Source organism: Micromys minutus (assembly GCF_963924665.1).
Source record: "Micromys minutus genome assembly, chromosome: 2".
Lineage (NCBI taxonomy): Eukaryota > Metazoa > Chordata > Mammalia > Rodentia > Muridae > Micromys > Micromys minutus.
Window position 1 is genome coordinate 101,072,678 of NC_137971.1, and position 13,684 is coordinate 101,086,361.

At 44.8% G+C, this 13,684-nt stretch overlaps 1 protein-coding gene across 4 annotated transcripts in view; it reads right to left on the reverse strand.

Moving 5' to 3' along the window:
• The window catches only part of RAB30 (RAB30, member RAS oncogene family), an 88,026-nt gene that overhangs the window by 14,507 nt on the left and 59,835 nt on the right, over nucleotides 1-13,684 (reverse strand). For 2 of the 4 annotated variants that reach the window (XM_080912159.1, XM_080912156.1), the window contains exon 2: nucleotides 1,332-1,432. In XM_080912159.1, the coding sequence (XP_080768285.1) occupies nucleotides 1,332-1,424 (93 nt within the window). In that variant the 5' untranslated portion in view covers nucleotides 1,425-1,432. Of the gene's footprint in view, nucleotides 1-1,331; nucleotides 1,433-11,726; nucleotides 11,793-13,664 lie in introns of all 4 variants that reach the window. The other 2 variants (XM_080912157.1, XM_080912158.1) reach the window with 2 other exon arrangements.

The window sequence follows — 13,684 nt, forward strand, 5'->3', positions numbered from 1 at the left end:
GAGATTATTAGGTCAAGAAGCAGGAGACGAGGGTCCCAGTTTTGCCAGCTTCACGCGTCCAGATCATAAGCATGTCACTGGGTCCCTCTGGGTCTGTATGAGAGGACTGGATTGATAGAATCTCTAAGTGACCTCTCAGTGAAAAGACACAAACAAGCCAACACTAACAATGCACTAAAAAAAACAAAACCTTTCTCCATGGAAGACACGTGGGCAAGTCCTCGTCACAGAAGCATTAACGCTGCCAAGGTGAGGGGATGGAGAAGCAGCTGGAGTCTCAGGATCTCCCTGTGATGAGTGAATTCCTGACACTGGTGAACTTTAGATTTTCAGTTCCATCAGACCAAAACTTGGTGAAAACACAGGCACGAGTCTGCAGCCACTCACATGGGAAAAGCCTTGACGTTCCCGGGAACTGTAACCCCTAGAGTTGTTTGTGCTGCCCGGTCTGTCACTGGTGCAGTGGGGAGGTCTGGCAAAGGCAAGTGGGCAGCGGAGCCAGGACTGGCACCTGGGTAATGGCACCAGGTCACCATAAACCTTCACAGAGCTCCTCTCAATGTTCCCCAGGTGCCGGTCGATGAGACCATACACAAGAAGATCCAGAAAAGGGCACCATTGAGATTTTTCAGTGAGAGACAAAATCAACTTCAGAGTGATTTTCACTACTATGTAATCTTGGGCAGCCTTAGCGGGAACTTGTACATTCAGTTCCATTCTCAGCTTAAGAGACTTAGACAAGCGGAGAGCGTTCAGTTATAAACCAAAAGAATTCACTCTGGTTTTTTGGAGGACAACAGACACAGGCAGAAACTCAAGGTTTAATCTGCATTGGGGCCTTTTTAAAATGAATATTTGGACTCGGTTTAATGCTCAATATGTTTCCACCTTGAGATGATTATGAACTACGGATCTATTTTTTACCCAAATCTATTTTTGATACTGCACACTAAAAACAAAACCACCTGACCTATTGTAAGAGGAAGCAAGAGGAGGTGTGGGAGAAGATCTCAGTACCTTTCTCCCTTAGGCAATTGAGAAAACCTTTGACTATAAAAGTCAATGGAGCTTTCAAAGGGTGCCTAAGAACCTGATAGCTACTGGATGGCAGTGGGACAAGCCTTTAATCTCAGCATTTGGGAGGCAGAGGCAGGCAGATCTTGAGTTCAAGTCCAGCCTGGACAGCCAAGGGCACACAGAGGAAACCTGTCTCCCAAAACAAACAAACAAAAAGCCTGTAGCCTAGAGGCTGGCACTGGGCCCAATTACCCGTCTAGAAGATTTGGTAGTTGAGACAGACAAACCCAACCCTGGATTCCAGATCCCCTTACCTGAGTGAATCGTCGAACTAGGCACGTCTTTCCCACTCCAGCGTTGCCAATTAAAACAATTTTGAACAGGAAATCATAATCTTCCATACTCATTTACACAGCTGCAAGCAAAAACAGACAACAGTGAGAGCCCAGGCCTCCTCAGGAGCTCAGGCTGCACCAGTCCCTTCTCCACAGAAACAAGATCTAACTCATTTGCAGGGTAACTTAAGGCTCCTCTCAGGTGACGTAGCCAGCGAAAGAGGAACATAGGTGTTTGGTCATAGATGGACTTCATTCTCCCTAGCTGCCTCGTGGGACAGAAAGCAAATGACACACGTGTCCTTTCACCTGGTAACCTTTGTTCCTCCAAGCGATCAGGACATAGGGTTTCAAGTGATAACGTGTTTTCTTTTTGTGTGGAAAGTCACTAACCAGGCTGACCAAGAGTGCAGACAAGGAGGGAGAGACAAGAGCCATTCAGAAAGTATGACAGTTAATAGGCTACCTGTTCTTCTTGGGGAAGAAAATGATAGCCACCAGGAGACCAGAAAAAGGGAGACAATCATAAAAGGCCCTCAGGTCTCACACAAGTCCTAGGCTCTCCGGGATAGTACCACTGGTCAACCTCCTGGCCCTCCTCCCAGCACCCCTTTTCTAGCTACCTGCTACTAGCCACACTGGCGCCAAATGGCCTTGGCTGGCACCTGACTTCTAATGGCCGTGAGCTGTGCTATACCCTCTCCTCCACTTGGGATGTCTTCCTACCAACTTTTCCTTCAAGATCCAAGTCCTCCAAAGTCCAGTGCGAGCCTCTCACGGTCTCTGGGTCTCTCACTGGCCTTCAGAGAGTGATAAATAGGAGCTGGCATGTTTTCACCATCCCTCCATCCCAGCACTTCACTTGCTACATACATTTATCTGTTCAAATGTTTGTCTTATCCTTGAGGGAAAGGAAAATGCCTTTCACCCCTATTTCCTAGCCCCCAAACAGAGTCACACCTAGTAAATGTCTCCTCTGTGGACAGAAAGAATTAATTAAAGGGCATATACTAGGATGAAGACATTTACTTCTCCAATTGTGCTAAAAAGAATACTACCATTATGTAACTTAAAAGATGTTTTTTAAGATTAAAATCAAACAAGCAAACAAAACAGGACAAAACCAAATGCCTCCCATACAGCTTGATGCCCACCAAGCACCATTGTAATGAGAAAAATAATTACCTGAATGGTTCCTATACCATTTTTTTTAATCATCTGGAGACATCTGCCCATAAAACCAACATGAGAAAGCTTAAATAGCAACTATAAAGTAACAATCTCAGCACCCAGGAGGCTGAGGCAGGAGCAACATTGACTTTGAAGCCAAACAGCTACATAAAGGAAATTGTATCTCAAACAACAAACAGGCGAGTTCAAGCATAATTCTAGCTAAGAGCTGAATATCATTGTGTCCCAGGCAGAACAGGCTGAATATGTTCTGGAGAAGAACAAAACAGTGAATCCTGGAGAGAAGGGTTCTAGGAAAGAGTAAGCATCAGGCTTACTGACGCCAGCAGACCTAAACCTCAGGGACAACACGACTGCAGGCAAAGAACGCAGTGTGCTGGACCTGTCATGTAAGGTGATTTGTATGTGGATTTCAACAGTCCTTGAAAGATGACTGATAACCAAGTAAGCATGTAGGCAGCTGCTCACAGGATTCTGTCTCATGTCACCAGAACTGTGAAGGAAGACCATCTCTCTGTGCAAAAATATGAGATATACACCTCGTACTACTGTTGGCCTTTTATGTATATTTTCTCATTTTTTCCATGAAGTTAATACTAATACTGGATGTAGTTTGAGCAAACTGAAGTTGAGAGACAGAAAGGTTAGCTCCAAATCATAACACAACCAGACTTCAAGTTCAAAAGGCATCAATGATGAAAAGAATTCCACCTGTACAAAGCAAAGAGACCAAGGTTCAAATCCTGGCAGGTACATTTTCTCAGTCTGTGCCTTTGGGCTAATGACTGTATTCCCTACTATCAATATGGAAACATAGCACAATATTATGGAATTGCTATGGCTAACAAAAACAGAGGTCTCGAGGACAGTCTGTGGTCTTCGTAAGGCAAAAACAAACTCCTTAAGATCACTCTCAGGTTCCCCACCATCTGCTTTCTGTCACACAAAGTGCACTGTTTATCCCCAGCTTCCAAACACCACAGATGGGTGTGCTTTTCTGCTCAAGCCTTTCTGCCTAGAATAAGAGCCATATCCTGATGCCACCTCCCCCAACCCTGCTACCTCTCACTTCTGCTTTAGAACTCAGTTGAAGCATCACATCCTCTGATTTCTACTTCCATAATGCCTTCTTCCTCTTAGACAGTACCGTATGTAATTTACTTACATTAACTCCTCCACCAGCTCTCAGCAAAACCTCCCACTGTGCTCACACAGTGTCTGGATGAACCATGGTCCTGTAACGAACACCGTCACCATCCTCTCCAACACTTCCACCATCACACAACGGTAACTAACCTCATAACAGTCCTATGAAGCACGCACTGCTGATGTTTTAAACTTGACAGATAAAGATATGGAGGCACAAGGAACGTTAAATAAGAAAAACATCATGAATTATATTCAACTGAAACTTGATAAATACATTGCCAGTACTTTAAGATATTATTCCTTTATCTCCTTCATCCAGTGTTCCTAGTGGTGAGATAAGCAAGTACTGATATGATTTTTTAAAGACAAATGCATTACTTCTTTGTGAACAATTTTTTCTCTAAAACCATTTAAGAATGTCACTTTGTTGATGGTCCATAGAACAGCAGATTTAATGTATCCTTAGTTTTAAATTTTTAAGTAAAATCAGTTTCTAAATCATAAAGAAGAAAGCACTGAGCTTCTATAGTTCATTACTGGAGGAGCTGAGAGTCCAATTCAACCTTGGCTCAGTGGCCCAGTGATTTTTCACCACATGACTAGCTCAGGAAGAATGGGGTGAACTGAAAACTGAAGGCTAACACTTTGCACTTCATATGGGGGTCTTTGCTGTGGTTTGAATATACTTGGCACTCTGAGGAGGTGAGGCTTTGTTGAAGGTTATGTGTCATTGTGGAGTAGGCTCTGGAGCTCCTGCGCTTACGCTCTACCCAGTGAGGACAGGAGCCTCCTCCTAGCTACCTTCAAAGACATCTTCTTCTGGATGCCCTGGATCAAGATGTAGAGCTCTCAGCTCCTCCAGCACCATGTTTGCCTGGATGTTCCCATTCTTCCTGCCATGATGATGGACTGAACCTCTGAACCTGTAACCCAACCCCATTTAAATGTTGTCCTTTATAAGAGTTGCCTTGGTCATGGTGTCTCTTCACTGCAATAAAACCCTAACTAAGACAGTCTTCCATTTTCTATTCCCCCTCTAGCTTCTAATTCAAAACCTTTTCTTATTAAACCATACTACCTCAAGCAGAATCAATGCTAAGCTCTCAATAAATCTTAGAGAAACGGTATGTCAGTTAAAAATCTGCTGTTTAAACCCAAAGAAGGTAGCACATGGTAATCCCAGAGGTTGGGAAGCAGAGGCAGGACAACTGTTGCAAATTCAAGGCCAACCCCTTCTATACTGTGAATTCCAACTTAGCTAGCCAAGGCTACATACAGAAACTCTGTCTCAAAACTAAAATAAAAAAGTGGAAAGAAACCTCAGCACTGAGCACAAGACAGCAGGGCCCTGCAGCTGTGTGGAGCAGGCATCATCGCTTTCATAGTCAGAAGATGGAAATGGGAGGGAGCTACAGCCACTGCCTCTGCACAGATTGTCTGACACACTTACTCTAATCTTTGCCAGATGTCAAAGAAACAAAGCAAGAAATCACACACACACACACACACACACACACACACACACACAAACCTAAAAAACTGGGCTCCTAAAAAAAGGTTATTAATGTCAAAAAGGCCCAGTCACCATCAACCTTGGCCCACATGATAACCACCTGGACCAAACTACAAAACAAAGGTTAAGACATTCCTTCTAGGGGGCTGGAGAGATGGCTCAGTGGTTAAGAGCACTGACTGCTCTTCCAGAAGTCCTGAGTTTAATTCCCAGCAATCTGTAATGGGACCCAATGCCCTCTTCTGGTATGTCTGAAGACAACGACAATGTACTCACATACATTAGACAAATAAATAAACATTTTTAAAAAGACATTCTTTCTATAAGAAACTTAACTTTAGGGGGCTGGAGTGATGGCTCAGTGGTTAAAAGCACTGATTACTCTTCCAAAGATCCTGAGTTCAAATGCCAACAACCACATGGTGGCTCACAACCATCTGTAATGAGATCTAATGCCCTCTTCTGGTGTGTCTGAAGACAGCTACTGTGTACTTACTAAATAAATAAATATTTTTAAAAAGAAACTAACTTTAATGCTTTATTGAATGCTTTTGTTTTGTGTATTTATATTTGAATCTAGAGTCTTAAACATGCTAATTACATGTTCTACCACTAAGCTACGTACAATCCAACCCGGAACATTTTGCTAAATAAACCTCTGGGTCAAACAAGTTGGGTCTCTATACAACTGCAGATTTTGGGTGGTAAAGACAGAACTGTGTGCTCCAGGTTACAGACTGAGGTGTGCTCCGGGTTACAGATTGAGGTGTGCTCCAGGTTACAGACTGAGGTGTGCTCCGGGTTACAGACTGAGGTGTGCTCCGGGTTACAGACTGAGGTGTGCTCCAGGTTAGACTGAGGTGTGCTCCAGGTTACAGACTGAGGTGTGCTCCAGGTTAGACTGAGGTGTGCTCCGGGTTAGACTGAGGTGTGCTCCGGGTTAGACTGAGGTGTGCTCCGGGTTAGACTGAGGTGTGCTCCGGGTTAGACTGAGGTGTGCAACTGTTCCATTTTTAAGAGAAAGAACTGAGGACGCCCTTTTTATTTGGCCCATTCTGTAAACAGCCCAGACATTGCCAATCACTGTGATGAGACAGCATCCAGGAGGGAAACCTCAGAAGCAGATTAACCAAGCCCTGGAGTGACAGTAACAATCATACCTTGTCCACAGAGCAAATTTGTTACAAGACATGCTACTGAGCAAGCACACTATAGGAATTTTCCGTTTTGCTAACAACAGTAGTCAAAGCTGATACTTGAGGCTTAATGTGTACTGGGCCTTCTCCATTTACTCACAGGATCCACACAACACTATGATGGAGATACTCTTATTACCTAAGAGCCATCTTTACCCCAAACAGAATAGTGCTACCTTTACTCCTGTGATCAGCAGTGTCCCCACGTCCTTTAAACACGGTGGACAGCCCTTGCTGCTGAAGCATCAATCCCCACGTGTGACCCACGTGCGAGTGTGCACGCTGATTCAGGCCAAGCCTTGCTTGCTGGTTGCTGGGGCTCCCTCTGCCATCACCCTCTCCCTGGAGCTAGACTTGTCCCCTCAAATACCACTCTCTTAACGCATTCATCACTAAGTACCAGGCATGGTGAGGAATAAATAGGGACCCTGCTGAGATGGACAGGTGGAGGGAAGGAGGGAGATGGGGAAGGAGGGAGGGGAGGGCCTCAGCTTGGCCTGTAAATGCACAAGGCTGGTTTATAAGCACCAATCCCATTCCCAGAAAGCACGTCTCATCCAGGTAATGAAGTCGGAAGAATCCACAAAACTGAGATGGAACTAAAGTCCCTAAGCCCCCATCACTGAGTTGCTGCGTAATAAATAAAATATGGAAAAGTCTCCCTTTAAATGCATTTGAATTAACTCTTCTAATAAGTGCAGCCACTACAGACAAAAAGGGACAGGAAATTACTGAAACTCTTTCCTCTGGGTACAATTAGTTTATACTTTTATATATATTTTTCTAATCTTCTAGTTTGGATAGGCTTATGTCTATGCACTTGTTTATTGTCAAACGGTGGATTAAAAAAAATCAACAGAATCACAGCATTACAGAAAGGTCTTTGTTGCCGTCATCAAGTTCTATCTGAAGTCATGGACATGGGAAAGAAATGGCCACCAGAGAAATCCCCACTGTCTCGGTAGCACGAACACTCAAGGTACGAGACAGTGTATGTGAGGTGACCTCACAGCAACACCACTGAGAAATATTCACTGCTGTAACCCAGGGACTTTTAATGTTCAGAAAACTAACAGAATTGGGGGTGGGGGACAGTAAGCAGTTGGCACTGTTTAACCCTAGGCTGAGCAAACATGAAGTAAGCTGGGAACTCTTTCTTCACATAAGCCTTTCGATATCCCTGCCACTGGGGCACCATGAAACCTTAGGGTGGCCAATGCTGTTTTATAGCACTTGGAATGAGGACGGCCCAGGCAGAGCTGCCAGACCTGAAAATGTGGCAGAGTGCCAGGACAGCCCTTAAATTTCAATTTCAGATATTAATACATATATTTTACTATTGTGCCTCCTGGGAAATATGCTAAGAGAGGCATAAACTCGTGGTAATGGGAATGGAATATAAGTGTGGGCCAAATGTTATACGGGCATTCTTACACTACAAAGACTGTTCATCTAAAACCCGAACGTGACTTGATTTTACTACCCCAGAAAGTGCAAATGGTCAGGGCATCCTAGAAACAGGCCGAAGGTGTAGCACTCGCACCCAGACGCAATGAAGGAGACGGGCAGGGCGCGGTAAACAAGAGATCTCTGGCTGACCCAAGATACTGCCCGGTACGACAGTGGAAGCTATGAGTCGACTTTCAAGACAATGTCACAGAGCTGGAGTTCTTAAGAATCAAGATGAGATCCTGGCACAGATCCACCTGGCAACAAGGATGGTGAGGCCCTTTCTCCTTGGTAACCCTTGAGCAGCGAGGATGTCATAGAACCCAGTCTGCCAGTGTGTCTGCTGAAGGGCTGCTCTCTACAGGGCTGTCACCCTGCTGACCTCAAGGACAAGGACTGTGCTTCCACAACTCCCTCCTCTTTTCTGAGCCTGCCTCTGTGTTCGACTAATATACGTTAAGCTGAAGAAGGCTTTTGATCTGTCTTTCACTCTAACGAGGTTCTGTCCCAGGGATCTCATTATTGCTTAATTACAAAGATGCAATCACTAACCGCTACCATCATCAGAACTGCAATCTTACTTGCCTGACACCGGATGCTAATTTTGTATTATTGCAAGTTAATTATTCTCCCCAGCCATGTGACAGGCAGCCACCTGTGCTGGGCTACTCCCCTGGCACCAAGACACAAATTCCAACATTCTCTTACAAGATATCTGAACATGTGATGTAATAGGGACCTCTGTCAACTTCATGATTAGACTGTGTCATCCATCAGGTGAGAAAACAGAGGTCAGACAATAGAGTGACTCACCCTAAGTCACACTGATGCAGTATGCTTTCTCCGGTTTAACACATGGTGGTGGGAGCGGGGCTAAATTTTCTCCACATAGAATCTAATTTAACCTTCTCAACAGCTCATTATTACTATTACTCTCAATATACAGATAAGGAAACTAAAGCTCCAAGAAATGAATTTGTTAAAATCATAGAGCTGGGAGGTGGCTCAGTGGGGTGGCAGAGCCTGGGATACTGGGACACAGAAGAAAAGGACACACTCTCCTCATACTCTAGCTCCAATTCTGGCCAGTGCAGGCACCTGCACACACCTTCAGATACACACACACACACACACACACACACACACACACACACAGTTTTTATAAGGACACACTCTCCTCATACTCTAGCTCCAATTCTGGCCAGTGCAGGCACCTGCACACACCTTCAGATACACACACACACACACACACACACACACACACAGTTTTTATCTTAAAATCATACAGCTAATGAGTAAAAAGGGCACCTAACTTCAACCCAGCTCTTAGCTGTGAGTTAGTGCTCTCTGTCCCCAGCACTCTGAGACGAGCCAGGCAGACAGTGCTGACATAGGAGTTCTAGGCCAACCAACACTAAGCCATAGCTGCATCAAAACAAACAAACAAGCAAACCCTAGATGTTTCTGGAAAGAAATGGAATTCAGAGGGTCAGAGAGATGGCTCAGTGGTTAAGAGCACTAACTGCCTTTCCAAGGGTTGTGAGTTCAGTTCCCAGCAACCACACGGTGGCTCACAACCATCTGTAATGGGATCAGATGCTCTCTTCTGGCGTGTCTGAAGACAACTACAGTGTCTTATCTTCACATAATATAAATAAATCCTTATTTTAAAAAAGGAAGAAGAAAAGAAAGGAAGAAGGGAAAGGAAATTGAGAGTCTGTCTCATTCTTCAAATAAATTCTAAATGGATTCTAGGTTTCAATCCAAATAAATGAAAACCACTTTATATATGCATAAGACCTGATAATAAGAAAGACTCAATCACTAAAAATCAAAGTTGTAAAAATGAAAATTAGCTCATGTAAGCAAGTTTTAGGGGATCAAGGGGTGAATCAACGGTCAGGAGTGGTTGCTGCTCCCCAGAGGAGCTGTTTGTTCCCTACGTGCTCGCCAGGTGGTTACACACCGTCAGTAATGCCACTACCAGGGGACCCACTGCCTTCTTCTGCTCTCCTCCGGCACCCACCCACACACATGCACACCTAGACTCAGACACACGTACAAATTAAAATAAGATGAATCTATTTTTAAGGGAAGTCCATTTTTCAAATGCCTGCATGACAAAAGCAATAAATGAGAAAGAAAGACTAGGAAATCCTGAAGCATATGGTTATGCCATTAAATGAGCCTTATGGTTATTCCATCAAATGTACTTTGAGAGATCTATCCCACCTGCGCACTTATATCCATAATCAATGGAACCGTAGACAGTGATGGCAGTTCTATGGAACTAAAAGTCCATTTGCACAGAAACGGTCCACATCTGCATATGCTATAGAATATTTTTGAAATGTTATCAAATAAACAACAGTAGTTGGCCTTGGACAGACTATGAGAGTTAGCTTTCTCTAGACGAGAAAATAACTTCCAGTTCTCAAATTATATCTTCTTCTGTTCTATGCAGTCTCCAAAACACAAGGAAAGTGAGACAGTTTTCCTACTTCACTGAGAGATGATCCTTTAAAGTATCTGCTTTGAAGGGGATGGAGAAGGGGGGATGGGGGATGGGGTGACAAACTCTGGGATGGGGGAGTAGGGGGCAACGTTTGGAATGTAAATAAATAAAATACTTTTTAAAAAAAAAATCTGCTTTGAGGCTTGGGCTATAGCTCAGTTGGTGTAGTGCTCACCTAGCATTTAGGAAGGCCTGAGTTCAACCTGTCATGGGTAATCTTGGTTATAAACTTGACAGTGTCAGGAATCGACTAAAATACAAGCTGTTGGGCACGCCTGTGAAGGATTTCCTTGATCATGTTATTGGAAGCAGAAAGACCCACTCTAACTGTGAACAGCATCTTCTGGTGGCAGCCAACTTAAAAGGACATGACAGAATCTTAGCTTGTTGCCTACTTGCTCTCAATCTTTAGAACCTACTTCTTCAGACACCAGCATCCCTGAAGAGCAAGCAACAGCTCTCCAGGAACCGTCCAGGACGTCAGCGCCGGATTGGCACTACTGAGACATTCAACTAATGGATTAGGCAACTACCAGACTCTGCCTACTGGTTCAACTACTGTGGGATTACCTAGACCGCATCGTGTGTGTTGGTGTGTCTGTATGTGTGTGTATGTGTGTGTGTGTGTGTGTGTGTGTGTGTGTGTGTGTGTGTGTGTGTGTGTGTGTGTAGATAGACAGGCAGAGAGAGAGGGGCTAGAGGCTCTTGTAAAGGACTCTCTAGTTCAAATCCCAGCACCTACATACTGTCTCACAACCATCTATAGGTCTAGTTCTAGGAGATCCAACAACCTATCTTAGCTCCAAGGGCACAGGCACACATATAGTACTGTTCCTTTTCAGAACGTAGACTAACATAGTCCCCAACACTGAATGAACTTGTAATCACAACCCGTAAGAGGTAGAAGCAGGAATGCCAGAAGTTCGAGATCATCCTCAGCTAGGGAGCCAGTCAGTGGCTGAGCTTTGGACCATGCCTCATGGTCTCCAGGATGTACATGGTAGCAGGAGAGAACAAACTCCACAAGTTGTTCTCTGGTATCCACATGCATGCTGTGGCACGCACACATGTGCATATGCAAACATGTAACAGAACTGTTTTTAAAACCTGAGAAGTGGTTTGGTAGGATGCTGTTGTGTGAGCTTGAGGGCCTAAGTTAATTAATTTACCAACACATGCAAAAAGCCAGCCCTGCCACATATGCCTAAGACCAGCACTGTGCAGGAGACAGGAGTATTGGGGGGGGGGGCTTACTGTCACAAAGGAATAAGTTGGTTGTTCATGCCCATCTCTCTCTAACCTCTATGCATGCAAACCCAGGCAGGAGAAAATATACACACCCATGCCACGTGCATACCCACCTGCATGCCGCATGTACACCTTCATCTTTTTTCATCTGCCCTGCTTTATCCCTTCATGCAACTGACCTGAGAGAAGAAATGAACACCCCTTTGTACCTCTGGGCTGCCCTTTCCAGCCCACAGGGTGCATCCCAGCGGTCTCTGATAAACCAAGCTGAGGTTCAGCAGTGTCTAAAAGATTTCATCTCTCACAAGTGCTGTCTACTATATGAAAGGCAAACCGAGGGTCAAACAATATTTTTGACATGAATAAAAGCAATGCTCTCACACGTTGGCACGGTTTAGGAATGAATCTTGCTACACTCCAGGGCATCTTCACTAGGAGGCAGGAGGAGTTGCCAATTCTCTCCACTTTCTAGACACAGTACTGGAAACCAGCGAGTGAAGAGACCCAGGCCATGTTACACCTAAGTGGTCTTATGGTCCCCCGACTATAAATCAGAGCTGCTGTCGGGTCAAATAAGGCCTCGGAATATAAGACCCTACCAGACAAGCCCAGGGGCAACTACCAAGGCTGGCTGGGCCCATGCCATGGATTTGAAGTAGGCCGAGGAGAGTTCTAAAGCAGACCCCTGAGTACGGGGCCAGAGCTGTAGCTCAGGAGACGCAAGGCTCCCTCTGCACACACCAAAGAGAACCAAAAAGGATAGAGGACACAGCTGCACTCCCAGGACTTAAGAGCTAAAGACAGAAGAATAAATAATTCAATCGTAATCTCTCATACTCAGTCTTATACTCAGCATGGAAATACAATCTCTTTTGTTTGCTTTGTTTTAAAGGTTTATTTATTCTTGTATATATGAGTACACTATAGCTGTCTTCAGACACACCAGAAGAGGGCATCAGATCTCATTCCAGATGGATGTGAGCCACCATGTGATTGCTGGGAATTGAACTCAGGACCTCTGGAATAGCAGTCAGTGCTCTAACCACTGAACCATCTCTCCAGGCCCCAGAAATACGATCTTTTTTAAAAAAAGAACTTTAGCCATCAGTGGTGATACAGGTCTTTAATCCCAGCACTCAGGAGGCAGAGACAGGCGGGTCTCTGTTTAAGGCTAGCCTGGTCTACAGAGTGAGTTCCAGGAGAGCCTGGACAACACAGAGAAACTCTGTATCAAAAAAATCAATTTTTTAAGCCTAGTAAAAAAATGAAAATAAAGCAGCCCTAAGATCACTACAGCATTTTTTTTTTAAATCAAGGCAAAATATCTCCTTCACATACTATATTCTATACTCTTATTTCTTAGAAATGGGAAGTAGACTTGAAATCAAACATCTATGAAAGATTAAAAATAATCCACAAAATTGCATTTGACAATCACTAAAACAAGCAAACCTCTGGCTTGTCTCTCAGCGCTCTTTCACCTGCACGGTGACAGGCTGGAGGGATGTCACTTTCCACCAACAGGTGGGAAGTGGGGGCGGGGAGTGATGCTTAGAGAGCAGCCCCCTCACGGTTAACTCAAGCAGAACCCGTCCATTTCATACCGTCTGGGGGCAGGTGCTTGACAGACATTAATCCTCTCTAAGGCAGGAGCCTCGGTCTGCGAAACAGGCTTGCAGAACAGATCTCAGACAGGTTCCTCCAGACCCAACGTGCTGTTTCTGGCACGTTCCCTCTGTTGTCGCCATCCACAAAAGCAACAGCACCACCACGTCTGAGGTTTGCCCACAGTCCTCCAGTGTGTGTTCTCTAAAGGGAGGCCAAGGTCTACCTACTGCTTTCTCTGCTGAAGCCTTCCCGTGCCTGGCCGACTGGACAGCTTCCTTATCAACCTCTTCAGTCTCTACTGCCTGCTCACCACCAATCCCCTCCCCATCCCCCACACGGCTAACCGTACGACGCAGCCCGGCCAAGCACCCATAGGGCAGGGCTATTATCCAGAATGGATCCAAGCACTTGATGTCCCTTCATCCCAGAGACCAGGCACCTACCTACCACATATGTCCTCCCT